Below are 23,832 nucleotides of genomic sequence, written 5' to 3'. Positions count from 1 at the left end.
ACCGTCACCAACTCCGCTACGCTCACACCTCAGATTCCCGACCCTAACCGCCTACAATGCATCCTTCTCAACACCCGATCGGTCCACAGGCACGCCATTGACCTATGGAATCTACTAGACACCACCTCTCCAGACGTCGCCTTCCTAACAGAAACATGGATGAACGCTTCCTCCGCCCCAGACATCACCATTGCCATCCCTGAAGACTATAAGATCACACGCAAGGACCGTACCGGCCACACAGGAGGAGGAATCGCTATCGTCCATAAAAAATCAATCCACATCTCAACCAGCTCTGACGTCAATCTCGCCAACTCTGAACACCTTCACTTGCAGATCCACATCGACCCCAAGACCACACTCAGAGGCACCCTCCTATACAGACCACCAGGACCCCGCGCACAATTCAGTGAAGACATCACGGACTTCATCACTCCACACGCGCTCCCCTCCAAAGATTACATCCTTCTGGGAGACCTCAACTTTCACCTTGAAAAGAACAACGACCGCAACACCACCACCCTCTTGGACAACCTCGCCAACCTCGGACTTAAACAACTGGTCACTTCCCCCACCCACATCGCAGGTCATACTCTCGACCCTATCTTCACCTCCAGCAATCACGTCTCCTTCAGCCACACTACGGCTCTCCTTTGGACTGACCACAGCTGCGTTCACTTTACCTACAACAAGCCTAAACCCATCAACCACCCCCAACCAACTCTGCAAAGAAACTGGAACAAAATCACCATCGACCAGATCTCCTCATCGCTCCTTCTAAACCCCCCAGCCCACTCTTCTAACCCAGACCAAGCCGCCACCAACTTCACCCTATGGTTATCCAACAGCGCCGACATCCTAGCACCACTGAAAAAACGTCAAAGCAAACCTGGCAGCAAGAAGGCCTCATGGTTCAACGATGATCTTAAGAAGTCCAAGAAACTCTGCGGCTCCCTTGAAAAGGCCTGGAAAAAAGACCCAACCACTAGCACCAAGGACGCCTTCAAAAACGCCACCCGCATACACCACCAACTAATCCGAAAGGCCAAGAAAACAGCATTCAAGGATCGACTAGATAACAACGCCCACAACAGCAAGGAACTTTTCAACATCGTCAAGGAATTTACCAATCCCTCGGCCAACTCCAACGACATCACCCCCTCTCAAGCCCTCTGCGACTCCCTAGCTTCATTCTTCCACAACAAAATTGCAGACATCCACAACAGCTTTGACAACCAACCCGGAGACCAGCCCACCCAACCATATGCTGAACATTCACCCCCCTTGAACACCCTTAACGACTGGAACCCTATCTCCACTGAGGACACCATCCGCCTGATGAACTCCATCCACTCAGGATCCCCCACAGACCCATGTCCTCACCACATCTTCAACAAAGCAGACTCCGTCATAGCACCGCACCTCCGAGACGTCATCAACTGCTCCTTCAACTCCGCCACCTTCCCGGAAAGCTGGAAACACGCTGAACTCAGCGCCCTTCTGAAAAAACCCACAGCGGACCCCACCGAACTCAAAAATTACCGCCCCATCTCGCTCCTTCCATTCCCGGCCAAAGTCATCGAGAAAGCTGTCAACAACCAGCTCGCCGCTTTCCTCGAAGCCAACAAATCCCTCGACTCCTCACAGTCTGGCTTCCGAGCAAAACACAGCACTGAGACCGCCCTCATCGCAGCAACAGACGACATTCGAACTCTACTGGAGAATGGAGACACAGTCGCCCTCATCCTCCTCGACCTCTTTGCAGCCTTCGACAGTCTGCCACAGCACCCTTTTACAACGCCTCAGAAACATCGGAATACAAGGAAAAGCACTTGAATGGATCACCTCGTTCCTCACCGGAAGAACCCAGAGAGTCCGCCTTCCACCATTCAAGTTCGAGGCCACTGAAGTCATCTGTGGCGTACCACAAGGATCCTCACTCAGTCCCACCCTCTTCAACGTATGCATGAGCCCCCTCGCGGCCATCGCCCGCCAACACAACCTCAACATCATCTCCTACGCGGATGACACTCAACTGATCCGTTCACTCACCAATGACCCTAGCACCGCCAAAACTAACCTACACGAAGGAATGAAAGAAGTTGCCGAATGGATGAAACACAGCCGTCTGAAACTGAACTCAGATAAAACAGAAGTCCTCATCTTAGGTACATCCCCCTCTGCATGGGACGACTCTTGGTGGCTGGAAGCCCTTGGAAAAGCACCCATCCTGACAGACCACGCACGGAACCTAGGCGTTATCCTGGATTCTTCACTTTCATTGAACAGACAAGTCAGCGCCGTCTCCTCATCCTGCTTCAACATTCTTCGCATGCTCAAAAAAACATTTCGCTGGATCCCCACCGAAACCAGGAAAACAGTCACCCACGCTCTGGTCACGAGCCGACTGGACTACGGAAACACCCTCTACGCAGGTACTACCGCTAAACTCCAGAAAAAACTCCAACGAATCCAAAACGCCTCAGCCAGGATCATATTAGACATCCCGCGTAACGAACACATCTCTGGCCACCTGAAAAACCTCCACTGGCTACCCGTCAATAAGAGGATCACTTTCCGACTCCTAACCCACGCACACAAAGCACTCTACGAAATTGGACCAGAATGCCTCAACTCACGACTGTCCTTCTACACCCCCTCCCGCCAACTACGATCTTCCAGCCAAGCCCTCGCCACTGTACCTCGCATCAACAAGACCACCATGGGAGGTAGATCCTTCTCATACCTGGCAGCTAAAACATGGAACTCACTTCCCACTTACCTTCGCCTTACCCAGAACCACCTAGCATTCAGAAAGCAACTTAAAACGTGGATATTTGGCAAGTAATCCTCCTCCCCTCCCTAAGCGCCTTGAGACCCTCTGGGTATGTAGTGCGCTATATAAATTTTATGACTTGACTTGTTCACAGCCACCAACAACATCGGAACCTTCCATGACCGAGAAGAAACAACCACCCTGATCCTCCTCGACCTCTCAGCAGCCTTCGACACTGAGTCCCATCACTCTGATCAAGAGGCTCCATTAGATCAGGATCCAAGAAGACAACCTCAAATTGATCGCATCCTATCTCACCGGAAGAACCCAGAGAATCTACCTACCTCCTTTCACCTTTATATTGTCAGAAACCATGGACAGAACTGCATACTGTACAGAGGCGACACCCAGCTCATCCTCTCTCTATCAGAAGAAACATCCACCTTGAGGGTCTACTTCTGCTTGGGCTTGACCAGCATCGCCAACTGGATGCATAACAACTGCCTCCAGCTCAGCACAGATAAAACAGAAGTCCTTTTCTTTGGGAACAACACCCCTTCGTTGAATGACTCTAGGTGGCCTGTTTACCTCAGACCCTCACTCACTCCCACAGACCACTCCTGAAACCTCGGCATCATCCTGGACAGCAAACGCCCCATGAAAAACCAGATCAACTCCGTCTCCTTTGCCTGCTTCCTCACTCTTCATATCCCCCGAAAGAGCTTCAAATGGCTCCCAGTCAACACCAGACGTACCATCACTGAAGCCTTTGTCACTACCAGCCTGGACTATTGCAACTCTCTCTACGTAGGAATTACCTCCTGAAGAGTCTGCAGACTATGCAGAACTCTGCAGCCAGGCTCATTGTCGACCTTCTCAAACGGACCCACATCACCCCTCTCCGCAACAAACTCCACTGGTCCCTGTCCACAAAAGATGCCAATTTAAGATGCTGACCCGCGCCTGCATAATCAAGGACCAGAGTACATCAAACACCGCCTGAGCTTCCACCAGCCCTCCAGACACCTGCTCTCTGCCGTCCTTGTGCACACCCCCTGCATCTGCCGAAGCAAGTGTGGAGGATGCTCCTTCTCCAATCTTACAAGGAAGTCCTGGAATAGCCTCCGCACCTCATCCTCTCTTCCGGAAGTCAGAAAGGGACCCATGACCTGGTTGTTCAACTAATTCCTCCCAAGCAGTCCTCTCTCAGCCCCTGGGGAACCTCACGGGTCATTAGTAGTGCTCTACAAATCCTGTTTGATTGATTTAGCCTGTGAAAGATACCAAGGCTGAAGATCCCTCATTTACAAATATTCATTTATTTATTTAGCATTAGCTAGAGTCAAGGGTATCAGAGTGCTTTACATATAATGCAAGATCGTTTGATTTAAGTACAGACATATATAGATACAAAGAAAATCAATAGGCAGTCAAAGTAGTTGCAATATGCTGACGAGAACAGCATACGTTAATGGAGTAAATGACATAGTAGACAGCTGGGGAAACCAATCGACCACCGCAAAAGGTCTAGTCCGTTTGGGTGTGAGTTTTGGGAAAATAGCTTGGTTTATGTGCGTGTTAAAGTCTTTGTTGAGCAGTAGGTATTTAAGGTCCCGTTTGAAGTAGGAAAAGGAGTTTGCAGCGGAGACGTCTAGGATCCTAGGTGCCTTTCCAGAGAATGGGCTTGTCTGGATTTCTCTTTTAGTGTGAGAGTTATTAGAAGAAGTGAGTTGGAGCTTCTAAAAGTCCTGGCACCTCCTGCTTTCAAAAGTTTGGTATCCGGATAGTTGGGATTATGTGTATGAAGGGCTTTGTGGGTAATTCAAGCAGTCTTGTCCTTTGATGGGAAGCCAATTGAGGTTCTTGAGGGCTGGTTAGATGCGCTCAAACCGTTTAAAGCCTGTTAGGAGTCGGGCAGCCTTGTTGAGAACCGGTCTTAGGGTGGCAATGTGCTTTTTTTCAGAGTGCCTGTGAAGATGGCGGTGCCATAATCCAGTTCTGAGAGGACTAGAGATTGCACTGCCATTTTAAAATCTTTAGGAGGAATGAGTAGTTAGATTTTCTTGATGGTTTAGTGTGTAATGCGCTCCTTTGGCTGAGTTGTTGATGTGGTCCTTCAGTGACATGTTTTTGTCCATGGTGATGCCCAAGGACTTTACGGAGTTGGATAGTGTGAGAGAACAATTTAGGCCGTCCATATTCTTGAGCCGTTCTTGGGAAGGTAGAGGGCTGTTTTTAGGAGAGAAAAGTAGTAGTTCAGTTTTGTTGGGTTTCAACTTTCAGTGGTTGGTGTCAAGCCCAGTTTGTGTCTTGATTAGTGTGGCGTTCATATGTAGGATGTCACTGGGTGATTCAATTTTGTAGCAGAGTTGGGGATCATCGGCATATAGGTGATATTTGAACCCTGTATGTTTCAGGCTAACAGAAAGGGGTTCCACGAAGGGATTGAAACAGGATGAGGAGAGAATTGAGCCTTGGAGTTCACCATTTGGAACAAGCATAGGTTTCTAGAGGCAATTATTGATTTTTACTTGTTGCGAGCGATGTTGCAGGTAAGATGTGAACCATCATAGGGCTGTGTCCTTGATACCAGTGTGGTTTTAGAGTGTCTCAAGTAATGCTGGTGTTTTACTATATGAAACGCCACAGATAAATCAAGTATCAAGGCATGCATTGCCTTCATCTAAGGATCTGTGAATGTCATCCGAGGAATTGTGCATAGCAGTCTCTGTGCTACAGCCGTTCCTGAATCCTTATTGTAAGGTGTCCTGGAGGTTGAACTCGTCTATATGTTGGTTGAGTTGTAAAAGGACACACTTCTCCATTGTTTTGGTGAGGAACGTGAGGTTGGTGATAGTTGTGAGGTTATTGAGGTCATTGATGGTGATTTGGCCTAGTTTGAGGTAGTCGAGTGAGAGGAGCACTGTAGAGGGCGTTCTGTCTCCATATCCTTTCTGACTGTCTTGGTTGTTAAAATCTGAGGAAAACCAGCATTTCAATTGGATTTTCTATATTGTTTTAGTTTAAGCGGTGCCACTTGGTCAAGAACATCAGTCATCGCTATATGATAGTAGGCAGCGAAGTCATAAACTGTGCCAGTGAGAGGTTGATACTGTAGTTGGGCACAGAACCTAAATTCCAGATCCCTTCTTGGGATTTATGTCTAGCTCAGTGTGTAGTTTTGTTGGATGAGGCTGGGTGGGACCTGAGGGGGGTCTTGATATTAAACAGTATGAGATGATAGTCTGACAAGTCGATGGGTGTGATGGATCGAAGTTATGATCAAAGCTATGGGTGTGATCGTTTTTAATGAGCATCGCATCTAGAGTGGAGGCTCAATTATGGGTAGGTTTGTTGCAGAGTTGTTCGAGCTAGTTTATTTCAAGAAATAATTTTTTCCCTTGTCTTTTTCATAAATTCACATGCTTGAATCATTATTATCAAAGCTTTATAACAAACAGCGGAAGGCCAAAATGAGGCCAGGTTGAAGGTTTATTTCTGGTCTGCATTTGAAGTGTAGTAATTCTTAGTGAAACTATGTGTGGTTTTCCATGTCAAGGCTTTGTATATTTCTGTGTGTGAAGATCCAGCAGAGAGAACCACTGTTGCTCTGTTTGGCATACTTCTCATTAAATGAGCCTTAATAGTTCAAGGGAATGGCCTGTTCATAGTGCCACAAGCCAGTGTGATGCATGAGACTACCATCTATTAAAGGTCTAACCTTATTTGATGGACTGTAAAATACATAGCTGTTCCAAATGACGAAACTCCATGGTGTTTTGCAAAAGACTGCAGTTGTAGGATTTGGGAATGAGGTGCTAAGGCGATCATCTGATTCAAATGACATATTGGAAATTTAGAAATCAATCTTGGATTTGTTGATAAAAATACCTTATCCTTAATGAATTGTAAGTGTGGTTTCTTATAAGAGTGCTTGCAATTCACTTACCATTATAGCAGAAGTAATTCCTAATGAAGTCCGTTTTCCATGAAAGCTTTCATGAAGCTCTGTAAATAGACGCAAAAGACTCTTTTTAAGATGGCGGCAGCCTTGTCTTTGGAGTGAAAGTTCTACATAAATATTTCACGAGTTCTTTAATCAACCTTTCAGAAATTAAAGAAGTCTTGTCTGGTTTTCTGAAATATCTCAAATTTCTGCCAATGGACTTTAGTATTGGCATAACTAAAACAAGCATGGCACAGCCAATATGTCTCATCTACGCAAGAGCTATGGACTTTATCAATGTGTTTTAGTCATGTTGTACACCAGCATAGTTGCTGTTTGGCATGGCTAAAAGTTAGTGGCGTAGGAAGAGTAGTGTGGAGTGTCATAGATTGGAGTGGATTAGAGTGTTGTAGTGGAGGAGCAATGAGTCTCATGTATTGGAGTGGCAGAGAGTGGCGTACAGTGGACAGGTGTTGAGTGTATTGGTGTAGAGTGTTGCAGAGTATAGTGGCGTGGAGTGCATCAGGATAGAATTCAGCGGCGTACAATGCTGCATTGTAGACTGCAGTGGCATAGTGTCGATTGTTGCATAGTAGAGTGGAGTCGTGCAGAGTGAAGTTTGTTCAGAGTACAGTGGCACTGAGTGCATAGATTGCAGTGAGTTAGAGTTGAAAAGGTTGAGTAAAGTGGCGCAGAGTGCAGTGGTGTAGCGTGGAGTGGACTGATGTAGAGTTCGTTGGCTTAGTGTTGCAGAGTATAGTGGCATAGAATTCAGCTGTGTGCAATGCAGTGTTGCAGAATGCTGTGGGGCAGAGTAGAGTGGTGCATAGTAGAGTAAAGTGGTGTAGAGTGGCATAGAGTGCTGTGGCGTAGAATGCAGTGGCATAAAGTGCAGTGGTTTAGAGTACAGTGGAGTGGCACAGATTGGTGGAGTGTGCAGTGGTATAGAGTGCTGAGGCCTTCAGTAGATAGTTCAGAGTAGAGTAATGTAATGTAAAATACATTTCTATAGCGCTACTACCACTCCAAGGAGCATCTTGGCGCTTAATACCAGCCCAGATGGAATAGGTTGGTTAGCTGAAGAATTTCGAAGTGAAGTGGAGTGGAGTGGAGTGGAGTGAAGTGAAGTGGCGTAGAGTAGAGTGGCATAAAGTGGTATAGATTGCAGTGGAGTACAGAGAATTGGCTTAGAGAGCCGGGGTATAGAGTGGAGTATGACAGAGTAAAGGGCACTGGTGTGGACTGTATTTGCATAGAGTGCAGTGGTGTACAGTGTGTTACAAGGTGACACAGACTGGAGTAGTGTAGAGTGTAGTGGCAAAGAGTAAAGTGGTGCAGGTTAGAGTACAGTCGGTGAGCTGTGCAAAGTGTAACAGAGTGCAGAGGTGTAAAGTTGAGTGGTCGCAGAGTAGAGTGCATGGGCGTGGAGTAGCATAGAGTGCATGGGCGTGGAGTAGCATAGAGTGCATGGGCGTGGAGTAGCATAGAGTGCATGGACGTGGAGTAGCATAGAGTGCATGGGCGTGGAGTAGCATAGAGTGCATGGACGTGGAGTAGCATAGAGTGCATGGACGTGGAGTAGCATAGAGTGCATGGGCGTGGAGTAGCATAGAGTGCATGGACGTGGAGTAGCATAGAGTGCATGGACGTGGAGTAGCATAGAGTGCATGGGCGTGGAGTAGCATAGAGTGCATGGGCGTGGAGTAGCATAGAGTGCATGGACGTGGAGTAGCATAGAGTGCATGGGCGTGGAGTAGCATAGAGTGCATGGGCGTGGAGTAGCATAGAGTGCATGGGCGTGGAGTAGCATAGAGTGCATGGACGTGGAGTAGCATAGAGTGCATGGGCGTGGAGTAGCATAGAGTGCATGGACGTGGAGTAGCATAGAGTGCATGGACGTGGAGTAGCATAGAGTGCATGGGCGTGGAGTAGCATAGAGTGCATGGACGTGGAGTAGCATAGAGTGCATGGGCGTGGAGTAGCATAGAGTGCATGGACGTGGAGTAGCATAGAGTGCATGGACGTGGAGTAGCATAGAGTGCATGGGCGTGGAGTAGCATAGAGTGCATGGGCGTGGAGTAGCATAGAGTGCATGGACGTGGAGTAGCATAGAGTGCATGGGCGTGGAGTAGCATAGAGTGCATGGGCGTGGAGTAGCATAGAGTGCATGGGCGTGGAGTAGCATAGAGTGCATGGACGTGGAGTAGCATAGAGTGCATGGGCGTGGAGTAGCATAGAGTGCATGGACGTGGAGTAGCATAGAGTGCATGGACGTGGAGTAGCATAGAGTGCATGGGCGTGGAGTAGCATAGAGTGCATGGGCGTGGAGTAGCATAGAGTGCATGGGCGTGGAGTAGCATAGAGTGCATGGGCGTGGAGTAGCATAGAGTGCATGGGCGTGGAGTAGCATAGAGTGCATGGGCGTGGAGTAGCATAGAGTGCATGGGCGTGGAGTAGCATAGAGTGCATGGACGTGGAGTAGCATAGAGTGCATGGACGTGGAGTAGCATAGAGTGCATGGGCGTGGAGTAGCATAGAGTGCATGGGCGTGGAGTAGCATAGAGTGCATGGGCGTGGAGTAGCATAGAGTGCATGGGCGTGGAGTAGCATAGAGTGCATGGGCGTGGAGTAGCATAGAGTGCATGGGCGTGGAGTAGCATAGAGTGCATGGGCGTGGAGTAGCATAGAGTGCATGGGCGTGGAGTAGCATAGAGTGCATGGGCGTGGAGTAGCATAGAGTGCATGGGCGTGGAGTAGCATAGAGTGCATGGGCGTGGAGTAGCATAGAGTGCATGGGCGTGGAGTAGCATAGAGTGCATGGACGTGGAGTAGCATAGAGTGCATGGGCGTGGAGTAGCATAGAGTGCATGGGCGTGGAGTAGCATAGAGTGCATGGACGTGGAGTAGCATAGAGTGCATGGGCGTGGAGTAGCATAGAGTGCATGGGCGTGGAGTAGCATAGAGTGCATGGACGTGGAGTAGCATAGAGTGCATGGACGTGGAGTAGCATAGAGTGCATGGGCGTGGAGTAGCATAGAGTGCATGGACGTGGAGTAGCATAGAGTGCATGGGCGTGGAGTAGCATAGAGTGCATGGGCGTGGAGTAGCATAGAGTGCATGGGCGTGGAGTAGCATAGAGTGCATGGGCGTGGAGTAGCATAGAGTGCATGGGCGTGGAGTAGCATAGAGTGCATGGGCGTGGAGTAGCATAGAGTGCATGGGCGTGGAGTAGCATAGAGTGCATGGGCGTGGAGTAGCATAGAGTGCATGGGCGTGGAGTAGCATAGAGTGCATGGGCGTGGAGTAGCATAGAGTGCATGGGCGTGGAGTAGCATAGAGTGCATGGGCGTGGAGTAGCATAGAGTGCATGGGCGTGGAGTAGCATAGAGTGCATGGACGTGGAGTAGCATAGAGTGCATGGGCGTGGAGTAGCATAGAGTGCATGGGCGTGGAGTAGCATAGAGTGCATGGACGTGGAGTAGCATAGAGTGCATGGGCGTGGAGTAGCATAGAGTGCATGGGCGTGGAGTAGCATAGAGTGCATGGGCGTGGAGTAGCATAGAGTGCATGGGCGTGGAGTAGCATAGAGTGCATGGGCGTGGAGTAGCATAGAGTGCATGGGCGTGGAGTAGCATAGAGTGCATGGGCGTGGAGTAGCATAGAGTGCATGGGCGTGGAGTAGCATAGAGTGCATGGGCGTGGAGTAGCATAGAGTGCATGGGCGTGGAGTAGCATAGAGTGCATGGGCGTGGAGTAGCATAGAGTGCATGGGCGTGGAGTAGCATAGAGTGCATGGGCGTGGAGTAGCATAGAGTGCATGGGCGTGGAGTAGCATAGAGTGCATGGGCGTGGAGTAGCATAGAGTGCATGGGCGTGGAGTAGCATAGAGTGCATGGACGTGGAGTAGCATAGAGTGCATGGACGTGGAGTAGCATAGAGTGCATGGGCGTGGAGTAGCATAGAGTGCATGGACGTGGAGTAGCATAGAGTGCATGGACGTGGAGTAGCATAGAGTGCATGGGCGTGGAGTAGCATAGAGTGCATGGGCGTGGAGTAGCATAGAGTGCATGGACGTGGAGTAGCATAGAGTGCATGGGCGTGGAGTAGCATAGAGTGCATGGGCGTGGAGTAGCATAGAGTGCATGGGCGTGGAGTAGCATAGAGTGCATGGTGTGACAGCAAACTTTCAATTGAAATGACCATTATATTTGCACAGATTTGATCATAATGAAATATTTGTTTCCAAAACACTTCAAAATAAAAAAACGTGCTTCATTGGTGAGTTCCAAATTCTAAATGACATTGTGTGCTAGAAAAATAACCTTTCCTATCCCCAGTATCCAGCAAGGTTGTCGCATAAATCCTCTCACTTCGAAGTCAGAGAAAGAAAAGTAAAACACCAAACTCTGTGGGAAGACAGAGTCTTTGAATGCACAGGAAATGTGATGAGGCAAGAACAAGATTGACATGTCTGTATACAGAATGGACACTGGTGGAAAAAATACAAGGGGATTTGGAGTGAAAAGGCTTTGCTCCTTGGGAAGGACAAACTTACCCTGGACATCCTAAAACAAAGAAAGGCTGCAAAGAGAAAGCCAGAAAATGTGAATTACAAAGCCAATGGTAAGCAACGGGCGAAATGCACTGTCATTAGTATGGCTGGTGCAAGATTCTGCGGCATCAGGATGTTAGTTGCTTTCCTTGCTATCAGCCAACAATCCTCTTGAAAGTGCAAATAACCAAACTGTGGACGTTGGTGAGCCAGGCTGTCCGATTGTAATTTTTCATGTAGTATTTGTCTTCTCTTACTCCTGGACAGCTGGTGCACATCTGGTTTGAATTGAAGTGTTGTCTGGATTGACGTGTTCCTCAATTCCTTGTCAGTTAAGTATGTTTAAGAATTGCGCGCTGACATGGTTAGTTTACTTAAAATGTCACACTTCATCTTCCTCCACTGCCAAGTATTTAATTTTGGGGCAAATGCAATATTATAATGCTCCAATCTCCGCTTACTCGCTGCCATTGAAAGTTAAGTTGCTGTTGGGTCATTCCCAACATTGAGATAGCAGTAGTAGACATGAAGACAGAATACTCATAAGAACATTGATAGTTCTGATTGTTTTTCGACGTTGAGATGAGAAGAGAAGATAACTACTTCAACCTGTAGCCTCTTTCCAGAGATGGAAACACCTTCCTTTCTTTGATGTAAATTTTGTCTCCCAGAGCTAAAACTTTGGTTGGACATTGTACTGACTTGGTATATTGATTGTTACACCCAATTTTTTTAATGTTCCCACTGTTCAATTGAACATCTGAGGCTTCAAGAGTAGGTGCCCTGATCAGCCATTTGTCTAGTTAAAGGTTAGAGCAGAGGTCTTCAAACTTTTTGATGCCGAGACCCCCTTGTAAAAACTTTTTAGGCGTAAGGACCCCCTTCCGACAAAAGTTTCTAGAAACTGGTACTCCTCATCATCAACTTTTGACAACCATAAATGCGCCTGTTAGACCGCATCACATCCATCCATCATTCATCCACTCACACTTTCACACATCCATCCATCCTTTCATCCTTCCTTTCATCCTTCCATCCATCCTTCCATCCCTACATCCATCCTTCAGCCTTCCATCCTTTCATCCTACCATCCATACATCCATCCTTTACCCATCCACCCTTCCATCCATCCACCCATCATTCATCCACCCACCTTTTCACACATCCATCCATCATTCATCCATGCAACCTTTTATCCATCCATACATCCATCCACCCTTTCATCCATCCATCCTTCATCCTTCCTCCATCCACCCTTTCATCCATACATCCATCCACCCACCCTTTCATCCAGCCATCCACCCATCATTCACCCCCCACCTTTTCACACATCCATCCATTCATCATTCATCCATCCATGCAACCTTTTATCCATCCATACATCCATCCATTCTTTCTTCCATCCATCCATCCTTCATCTGTCCACCTTTTCATCCTTCCATCCATCCACCTTTTCATCCATTCATCCACCCTTTCATCGATCCATCCACCCTTTCATCCATCCATCCTTCATCCATCCACCCTTTCATCCTTACATCCATACATCTATCCTTCATCCATCTATCCTTCACCCATCCACCCTTTCATCCTTCCATCCATACATGCATCCTTCATCCATCCACCCTTGCATCCTTCCATCCATACATCCATCCTTTACCCATCCACCCTTCCATCCATCCACCCATCATTCATCCACCCTTTTCACACATCCATCCATCATTCATCCATGCAACCTTTTATCCATCCATACATCCATCCACCCTTTCATCCTCCCATCCATACATCTATCCTTCATCCATCCACCCTTTCATCCATCCACCCACCCTTTCATCCATCTATCCACCCATCATTCATCCCCCCACCTTTTCACACATCCATCCATGCATCATTCATCCATGCAACCTTTTATCCATCCATACATCCATCCTTTATCCACCCTTTCATCCTTCCATCCATCCATCCTTTAGCCGTCCACCTTTTCATCCATCCACCCATCATTCATCCCCCCACCTTTTCACACATTCATCCATGCATCATTCATCCATACAACCTTTTATCCATCCATACATCCATCCACCCTTTCATCCATCCATCCTTCATACGTCCACCCTTTCATCCTTCCATACATCTACCCTTTCACCATTCATCCATCCTTCATCCATCCACCCTTTCATCCTTACATCCATACATCTATCCTTCATCCCTCTATCCTTCACCCATTCACCCTTTCATCCTTCCATCCATACATCCATCCTTCATCCATCCACCCTTTCATCCATCCATTCACCCATCATTCATCCACCCATCTTTTTACACATCCATCCATCCATCATTCATCCATGCAACCTTTTATCCATCCATACATCCTTCATTCATCTACCCTTCCATCCTTCCACCCTTTCATCCATCCACCCTTTCATCCTTCCATCCATCCACCCTTTCATCCTTCCATCCATCCACCCTTCCACCCTTTCATCCATCTATCTATCCACCCTTTCATCCATCTATCCACCCTTTCATCCATCCACCCACCCACCCTTTCATCCATCCACCCACCCACCCTTTCATCCATACACCCACCCTTTCATCCATCCATCCACCCATCATTCATCCACCCATCGTTTCACATATCCATCCATCCTTCATCCTTACATCCATCCATCCACCCATCATTCATCCACCCACCTTTTCTGTGCCTCTCTCATGGGGGGGTGGGGGGGTCAGTATCTCAGCTTCGTCTTCCTTCTTTCCCTGGAAGGGCATCTCTGTGCCTCCCTGCTGGGGGCGGGAGGGGGGACGTGTCACGGGATCCACAGCTCCAGGCGCGCAACATCCATTATACTCAAAGGGCTACACTACAGCCTGCTCCCCCAGACCCCACCCCCACCCACAGAGTAACCGTCCTCGTATAATTTCTACTGTAAGATGCCCCCCATACATTTCTACCTGTGATGCTGCAATAACAACTCAACTTTCCCCAACTGTAACCCTCCTCCACCCACCTTGCAACCCACTAGATAGGTCCTGCATTCCCCAGTTTCCCCACCTGCAGAGTGCCTGTCACTCAAACAGTAACATGCAATAACTAGAATAGGTGGTGTCTCAGCACCGCCGAGATAACTAGTAAAGAAAGGTACTTGGAATATGCCCCTGTGTTAAACAATCACATTCTGAAATGCCCAATTGCCATAAGTTCTATAGTATAGGAGATGTATCGATAGTCTCTGCTCACAGTTCCTTCTCTTAATTTTTTCTATTTTTTTATTGAGTTTTACAATGCAAGACTTAGTCAACTAGTGAGTGCCCAATTTGCTCAGACATTGAGACTTGTACAGCGTTTAGATCACAGTAACACATTGAAACATTTAGCTTCCATTGTATTACACATGGTTATGGACTGCAACAACAGAGTAACAAAACTTTGCATCTCGTTCCTGTAAAGTTTTTATTCGTTTGGATGTGGGGGGCTTTCGTCTGGTGGGGATAGCTCACACTATGTGCCAACGTCTTCCATAGGTCTTGGTCTTTCTCCAGTTTGTCATCAGTTCTGGTTAATGTCATTTTGGTTTCTTGTGTGTGAGTCCCTGAAATGGTTTCAGCCAGGCTCACACACCCACTTCAACCCCCTCCGCCTCCCCCCCCCCCCCCTCGATCCCCCTCCCCCAGCTCGTGTGTGTGTGTGTGAGCCTGGCTGAAACCGTTTCAGGGACACACACACAGCCACACCCGAGTAATTGACATGTCTTTAAAATACCTTCTATTTGTTAATGAGCCTCTGATGTTTTTCACACCTCGGTGTGAATTAGGCCTCTGACATGAGCACCCTCGATCACCCTCGATCAGCCCAACGCCAGGAATTGCATGCCCCTGACAGAATCTGCGACCCCCCTCCAAGGACTCTACGACCCCCCTGGGGGTCGCGCCCCACAGATTGAAGACCTCTGGGTTAGAGTATACTCAATCAGTCAATTCGTAGGCTTCACATCCATACCTAGGCAAAAGTCTGATATACCAGAGATTGGGAGCTTACAGAGTATTTTCCTTCAGTAATTGGGGTTAGGCTAGGCTGTGTCCTTGCTTCTTTCCTTTTCCTTCTTTATATCCATGGTCTTGGACGTTCTCTATCGTACAGGGAAAGATTCACCAAAAATCGGACTGCTTCAGGTTCCGGTTCCACTCTAAGCCAATAGCGCAGTCCTCATAGCCAGAACAGCCAACGGACTCCAATCTTTGTTGGATGCCTATAACATCGTCATGACCAATCTGGGCATCAAGACAAATAGGAAAAGACTTTTATAATGAAGTGTTACCTTTCAATGTCGTTTTTAACTGGAAAGTTTCATTTTAGCGTTAGAGCCGTACAATTTCAAAGGTCCATTGATGCAGTTTTTAGGTTTTGTAAAAGATTGGGAAATAAACCCACGAAAGAGCTTTTATGCTTTTTTAAGAGTATGTTTCTCTCTGGCACCAAATTTGGGGCTGGTGTTTGGGGTATTCCCACTGTAATTGTCTACAGGCTATAGAAAATACTTTCTTGAAAAGGCTTCTTTCAGTTCCATAATCAACATCTACAAGCTTCTGTCTCAAAGAAGTTAATCTAGGATTTATAAAAGACCATATTCGATTCAGCTTTGCTACTCTGGCTTAGAGTAGGAAACAACCCAGAGCCCATTTTTGTAGATTCGTGTTGGTCAATTGTTTATCCCTCAATAGGGTTTTAGATATTTCATTGCTCAAATACATGACAGATGCCTTTGCATGGTTAGGCATTTCAGAATACTTTCACCTGGCAGATACCCTTACTGTTAGTCATACCCAAAGTTAAATAGCTCTAATCCCAATACATTGATACTATCTGTTCAACAAGCAGGGTAATCAGGATAGTAGAGATTCTACTACAAGAACCCTTAGATGCCAAACCACATATTGCACAGTATCTCCCAATCTCACAAGAGTGATACAAATTTTTACTGACAAGATTCTGTTTTAATACCATACGTTTCCTGGCAGCATTCCTGATCCAGGGTACTTGATTTTCCTCTCTCCCCCACTGCCCCTGTGATGAGCTTATACCTCAAGCACAGTGCACTTTATTCTTCTTTGTTCTCTCTATACAACACGAAAGAGGCAGTTTCTTCGCCCAGTTTTGAAATTATCAGGAATCGGAACCCACAATGTAGCTTTTGATTACCTGCATGACTTGGAACTGAAAATGTCATTGACGCAGTGCTGAACTTAATTTTGAGTGCCCTTTGGGTTCGTGGGAATTACTGACTGAGAGTTAAATTATTGGTTTTATCAGGCCTGTCTCGCTTTTAAGAATACTTGTTTCAGGGCTTCACAGTACCCGTCTGTAGCTTAGACCTTTTACATGGCATATTAGACCCTTTGTAGCCCAAATGTTAGGGCTTTCTAAGGTTTTTGCTGTTTTGTAGTCTTTGTAATTAGTAGGAAATGTATTAAATATTTGTTTTTTGTTTTTTAATGTATAGCTTTTTATGATCTTTTTCTTAATATTTGGGCTGCATACTATTGTGGCTCATTTGAACCAAAATAGTTATTTATTGACGGATTGATTGATGGATTGATTGTAAGGGTATACTCTACACATGCAACCCCTTCTCCAAGTGCTAGTCGCTACCTGTGCTATACATATTGTGAAAACTGTTGGTGGCGGTGTTAGCACAAAAGGTAGCGCTTTCAATGAAAAATGACAATCTGCCACATTAGTACAAAGCTCTGTGATGTTTGTGGATCGAGATATTGTCATAATCCTTCTTCAGAAAAAATGCTGCAACACAGTCTCCATTGTTGAGGCAAGAAAGGGTCTCCTGCAGCTGATCATGTGAAGGCGTTGTTTTTGAAATATTTGTTGATGCATCTCAGATCGACAGCCAGTCTCCAGATTACTTTAGTATGATAAAGAATCTTGAATGGCGTGCTTTCCCCTTTTCTGAAGCTGCAACTTCCTATATAGCTCCTTTCTGAAGCAACTTGATCCTATCCATGTTCAGCTCCTTTAGAAGTACCCTAGGGCAGTACTCCTAGTATTTCCGCAAGATATGAAACTGTCTCAGGTTGATCTTCTGTCTCATTGTTTCGATCTGGAGGCAGGAAATGACTCCCAAGAGGGGGTTAGTCATCTCTAAGAAATAGAAGTGGTTAGATAATCTAGTGATTTCCAGTTTCTTATCTGTGAATACCTGCTTTGGAGCCTATTGTAACAGTTATTCATTTGGGAAGGATGCCTTGCTGGAGTAGGGAATGTTACATACCTGTAACCATAGTTGTCCAGTGACACAAAACTCCCCAGATTTATAACAATCACCCCTCATAAGAGGTTAGTTGAATCTCAGTCAAACAACAAGAACTGAGGTAAATGGCTTCTGGGGCAGAGTTGTCTAGGCATTAGTGTACCCAATTCACTCTGGAAAGAAAATTCAAAGTAGTTGCCATTTTTTTCTGAGCGCTGCTGTTTTTTTCGTATGTTTGCTGTGTGTAAATGAGGTTTCTAAAAAGTCATATGAGAAAATAAAAACTGGAAACCATTTTAGGAAGTAAAAATGTGTATTCCCTGGTGTCCCGTGGGTTATGGGACACTGCTTTGCTGTTTGGTATTCCACTCGTTAGTGGTTAGGACAGAAAATGCACCCTTAAACCCAGACCTTTATCAAATAATATGAGTTTAGAGAGAAAACCTTACCACAGGGCTACGGTTACAGATCAATAAATATTATGTGTTGTGCTCCATGAGCCATTGTGGTCTCTGTATCAAGTGGTTATTTCACTAGGAAGTTGGTGGTTCTTGAGTTTGTGTTACCAGCTTTCATTATTGGGAGTAGTACAGAACCCAATTATTGTGTCACCAAAAGTTGCATTTGATTTTTTTTGTTTGTTTGTCATAGAAAGCTGTGTCAATCTAAGTTTTTATTTATATATGCTTAACATTTTTTTGTTTTTCTTTTCTACCTTCAGAGCCAGATAATGAGGCATACATGCGATGCTCCTCGCGTCCTTGCAGTCCAGTGCACCAGGATCATCACCCCAAGCTGTCAAGCAGCCCTCCTCGTTCCAGTCCACTGAGAACAGGCCCCTCCTATGTCTTAAAGAAAGGTGCACAGAGCAGAGGGGCTTAAGGGTTGGAAAGTGCAGGTGTTTATTTTGCAGATGGAACTTTTAGGTGTATGCTCTGCTGCATGCGGGGAATAAAAGATGAGTTAGTGGCTGTGTAATATACGTGATTTAATGAATGTAATGTTTGAGTTGGTATGCAACCTATACATATGCGTAAGGGTGTTTAGCATATTTGTGTATCAGTGATCATTGTCTCTGTTTAGGTTTGTATGTACTGGCATGTTTGATTTGGTTTATGTGCTCTTTTGTTGGGTCAGGCTCCCTTAATATGTGAGCGTTAGATTGTGCTCTGTACAGTTAAAGTTGTGTTTATCACTTAACTAAATCACAATGCTGACGTGAATCTCTTGCTAAAGTTTCTTGGCACTACATCCCAGTCCTTTTTTATTTAGCAGATTATTATGTTCCAGACAAGAAACACTTGTATACCAACCAGTTTTAGTCCTGGTCCGACAGGGATAGTCTTGCCTAGAATGCTCGGCCAGGTCCCATCGAGAAGAAAATACAAGCAACCATAGTCTGGTTTTGGCCTCATCTGCGAAGTACAGCGTCAGTACCGTGGCACGGTGAACACAAGACCCACATCTGGGCATACCTGTCACACTGAGGCATGCCGCAAAAATCAAAATTCATTTTGTGATGCTTGTGTTTCAGTTTGAGATGCAATATCTAGAGTTGATGCTGGACCTGAAAGGCTGATGCCCCTCAATGTTGAGGCTCTATGTACAACAACCTCCCTCAGAGAAGTGTTGTGCAGACCTTGGAAGAACTCCACCGTTCAAGTGATTAGCCTTAGAACACTCTTGTTAGTGCAAGTTTTGCACAACCCATTATAAAACTATCAAAAATAATTTAAAGTATAAAGAAGACTACTTCCTATAAGTGGAGCTTACCTTCACATATATTTTGTTTGTCCTATGTCTAGCAAACGCCTATGTACTTCAGACTGAGAGCAAGACTGTGTACTCCAAAGTCTTACCCAATTAAACATAACATACAACTGAAAGTGGGCTATTGATATTCCTATCATCTCGACAGGCAGCTAACAAGGGGTTTTCAACTTCTCTGAATGGTTCGTCGGGCATCACACTCTTGCTTTTGCAGAGTCTAAAACCATAGGCAGCTAGTCATTTCGGGACTTATCAATATGAAAGATGCACTGCTTTACAGCGAAGTCCCTGCAAACCAACCATACATGAATTCACTCATTAGTTTCAAAAGCAGTCCAATAAAAATCTGATTCTATTTTGCCAATTTCTCTGTATACTCAGATAGTGATCTGCATTTATTCATTCAATCCCAAGCAGTCTCAAATTATCATTGCTCTTGATTTATTCAGTGAACCGTATTTTGCAACAATGTATTGTTCAAATTATTTTAATTAAACAAATATTGTTTTTTATAACCAAGTTTATTGAATTTTTGTCATGGGAAAACAGAGCGCCTCACCCATCTCAATCCATTGGGGCCAGGCATATAATCCCAGAGGACCATAAGACAGAACAGATCCATTATGGTTCATAACACCAATCATAGAGTCCTGCACCCTCCAATAACCTCGAATAGTCCCACCAGATCGGGCGTGTTTGCGTTGGCATCCCCTCACTCTGTAGGTCAGCTCCTCCATCGTGGTGCACCAGTCCCTCTCCCTCCGCCACTCAAGACTGTGGGCGGTTGTTTATGTGACCAGTGGCAGGTACTGTCTTATGTGGGTAGTCCTACTAGAGAGCGCTTTGCTTGTGTGGTCCCCATATCATCCAGGATCCCCAAAATAGCCACCCTGGGGGTCAAATCAAGAGGGGCACCTCTCCAGTCTGCATTATCCAGGGCACCCACCCCTCCCACTTGAGTTTAAGGCGGGAAAACCTGTCTGATGAGTTAAGGATCAAATATTTGTAAATTTGGGAGAGCTCATCTTTCCCCAGTCAGCCCAGCAGGAGATTTGTCTCTAATGAGTTGGAGTCCGGAAGATATTGTAAAAGGGGTAAGTGAACGACCAGGGCATGCCGCAGTTTGAGGTATTCATTGAATTGTGTGTTGGATAACAACAACATTGATTACAGATCCTGGAATGATTTTATCGTCAAATCTTGCCGAACCTTCCCCAACCGCGATATCCCAATCTGGCCCCATTTGGCAAACCATTGCAGCCGCGTGGCCTGACAGAGCCATGTGATTCTCCAGTGCGGCTTCAGGCGGGTGGAATTCCCTGCCAACCACCCGAGATGACCTCCTCCATGTCCGGAGGACTACTCTGGTTGGAGGGGTAGGTCCTTTGGGATTGGTACCCCAAACATCAAATACAAGATGCTCTCTAATCCCAAGAATGAGGTCTGCACTCTTAGACTGTGTCTCCCCACCCCCTTTAAGCCAGTCATAATCACTAATAGTTGTGTGGCCCAATAGTATAACTTAATATCGGCCATGTCCCGCTCCCCGTCGTAGGTGGACTGCTAGCATTTATCAAATGCTATGCGGGGGCGACTATTCGCCCACAGAAACACCTGTATGGTTGTGGTCAAGCTGTGGAACCAGGAGAGTGGAACAAGAAGCAGGGACGATGTTCGCAACCAGCCAAAGCATCCCTAATGGAAGGGTTGCCCAATGTTGAAAGACCTTTTTCATACGCCCAACCAATGGGTTCAGGGTTAGATTCCAAGATAGAGTGAGCTCGGCACTTCTAAAAACTCCCATATAGCGGAACCTGAGTTACTTTGCATGGATGATGGTCTGCCTAGACTCCACCTCCGCGCCCTCATCTCTAGGGTTCACAAGGGATTTGGACCAGTTGGTTCAGAGGCTAAAAACATCTCCAAATAAGTCCAGCACCGGACTCTTGGGGGTGAGTAAGGTAGAGGAGGATGCCGTCCGCATATAAAGTGATCCACTTTTCACACCCCATCCCCAGTCCTCCAGCCCCATAGCTAAGCATCACAGTGGACCAGGCAGACCAGAGGCTCAATTGCCATGGCATGAGAAGGGGAGACTGGACAGACCAGAGGTTCAATGGCCAGGGCAAAAAGGAGGGGAGACAAGGCAGCCCTATCTCATTCCGCTTTGAACAGGAAAAGGTTCTGGCAGCCCCCCATTTACGAAGACCTGGGCGGCTGGAGAGGATTACAGTAGTCCTCTAAAGCGTCAAAAACGCAGGGCAAAGCCATTTTTAGCAGCACTGCATCTAGACCTGTCCGGTGAACCATGTCTAATGCTCTCGCAAAGTTGACCAACAGCAACGCCCCTATACCGGAAAGTTTGTTTGAGGGCCAAAGACAGGTGTAGACCCTGGATACAGTGTTGGGTCCTACTAGACAGCATGTAGACACACTGGTCCGGGTGGACCAGGGTTGCGAGTACTGTGAGAAGTTGACTGGCAAGGATTTTAGCGTATAGTATAATTTTTTTTAATTTTTATTCTGTTTATTATTTTGTCAATACAGAACAGAGAAAATAAACATACAGAGTTTATACATGTCCTCCACTTCACAAGTTTCATACAATAATTATAAACAATAATTGTATATATCCTTCCAGCGATAATGAAGACGTTTTTTAGGCAGCAATGTAATAAAGAAAATAAGTCCACAGTGATATACATTACAGTCTACAGTGTAATCTAGCTCAGCACTACGTGTGTTAAAAATCATGTGAGTATAGATCAGTCGTATCCGCCAGCATGTTACAATAGGTCCATAAAGTGCTGCCCATCCTTTCATGCGCTACCCCACCCATAGATCTCAGCACAGTACCCGGTTCCAGGTGGCACTACAGCCATAAAAGTTCATCAATTTAACATTTTATAAAAGGGTGTTTGGGAGCGCGTCTTATGTTTGGTTAACAGCTATGTGCTTATGATAAGATTACTTCTTGTGGGTGCTTTAATAGGTAACATGTCAGAGGTGCCCAGATGTCTCTGGGCCTGGAAGTGCTAGGTAATAATTCCGCTTACGTAGTGAGCTGTTCCTGGCAATGCACACGGTCATTAATCCATGCCTTAAATTTAGGTGCCCTACCCCTACCCCACCTGCACGCCACTTGTCTTTTGGCCATTAGCAATGCGAGTGCTACATATTTGCGATGTGCCGGTTATAGTGGCTTCACATATCCCAGCAGGGCCAGCAGTGGTGTGGGCTCAATGTGTATGTTCACCATTAAGTCTAAAGCCACAAAAATCGACTTCCAATATTCGTGTATCACGGGACATTCCCATGCTAAATGCAGGAAATCTGTCCCCACCGAGCCACATCTGTCGCATCTATCTGTGTCCCTGAGCTTATAACGGTACAATCGAGCAGGAGTGTAATATAATCTATGTAAAAATTTATAGTGGATAATGCGAAGCCGGCTACTAGCCGAAACTTGCTCTGTCTGTAGTGAGCAAAATTTCCATTGATCGTCTGACAGTACGAAGCTCAGCTCTGAGTCCCAGCGCTCCCTAGCCAACACCCGTGACTCCTCTCTGCGTGTGCACCATGTGATATATTGATGAGACAAGGCATTTTGCCGAGGTGTTCTGAAGGATTAGTTGCAATGGTGTAAGGACTTCAGGCTCAGTCGGAAAGTCTGGAATGAGCGCCCTGATTCCCTGTCGTAAGAGAATATATAGGAAAACGTCAAGTGGTGTTTGGGGTATGTCGTGAAAAATATGCTCCAATTTCCAGAATTGTCCGTCATGAAACAGGTCCCCCCAAGTCTTGATATGCGTTCGCTCCAGAAAATTATGAAATACAGCCTCTTGGAGCAATGGCATAGTGGGGTGATATACTAGTGGGAGGAGCGACGAGTACAACAGCGGGGCGCCCAGTGACCGACTGATATAGGCCCATGCCTTAATAGTACAAGTGATCGTAGTCAGTGTTTCTTCTCTCACTACTGGTGTGTCATACAGTGCCCCCTCTATAGGAATTGGATGTGCCAGCCAATGTTCCGCAGCTACCTGTGGCATATGGTGTATCCAAAAGTAGGCATAATGGGCCTGCGCACTATAAGAATACAATTCGAAGTCAGGGACTCGGAAGCCCCCTTTGAAATAAGGTTGTATGAGGACATTTCACTGCTACCTTAGTTGCTTGCCTCCCCATACCAAACGTAGCAATTCAGATCGAAGTGTTTTAAAAAAATATGACGCTGGATGAAAAGGGATATTCATGAATAAATAAAGCAATTGTGGTAGTATCACCATTTTGATGAGGGATGCCCGCCTGCCATAGAGAGTGGAAGCGTGATCCATCGGGACACGTTCTCCGTTATGCGCATCATTGCCGTGCCGTAGTTCAATCGCATTAGCTCATTCCTATCTTTCGTGACGCCAAATCCAAAATATTTCAGCTCATCCTCGCACCACTCCAGTGGATACTCCAAGGGAAAGCGAGATGTTGCGGTCGTCAATGGAAAAACACAAGACTTGCCCTATTGATTTGAACGCCA

General features: G+C 46.2%; 1 protein-coding gene across 1 annotated transcript in view; it reads left to right on the top strand.

Annotated features, from left to right (window-relative positions):
- The window catches only part of USP20 (ubiquitin specific peptidase 20), a 556,910-nt gene that overhangs the window by 229,140 nt on the left and 303,938 nt on the right, over positions 1-23,832 (top strand). Inside the window, exon 11 of the mRNA XM_086924837.1 lies at positions 18,250-18,387. Coding sequence (XP_086780963.1) covers positions 18,250-18,387 — 138 coding nt within the window. The remainder of the gene's footprint in view (positions 1-18,249; positions 18,388-23,832) is intronic.

This window comes from Lissotriton vulgaris, chromosome 5 (genome assembly GCF_964263255.1).
Source record: "Lissotriton vulgaris chromosome 5, aLisVul1.2, whole genome shotgun sequence".
In the NCBI taxonomy this organism is placed as follows: domain Eukaryota; kingdom Metazoa; phylum Chordata; class Amphibia; order Caudata; family Salamandridae; genus Lissotriton; species Lissotriton vulgaris.
This window is presented reverse-complemented; position numbering and strand designations above follow the sequence as displayed.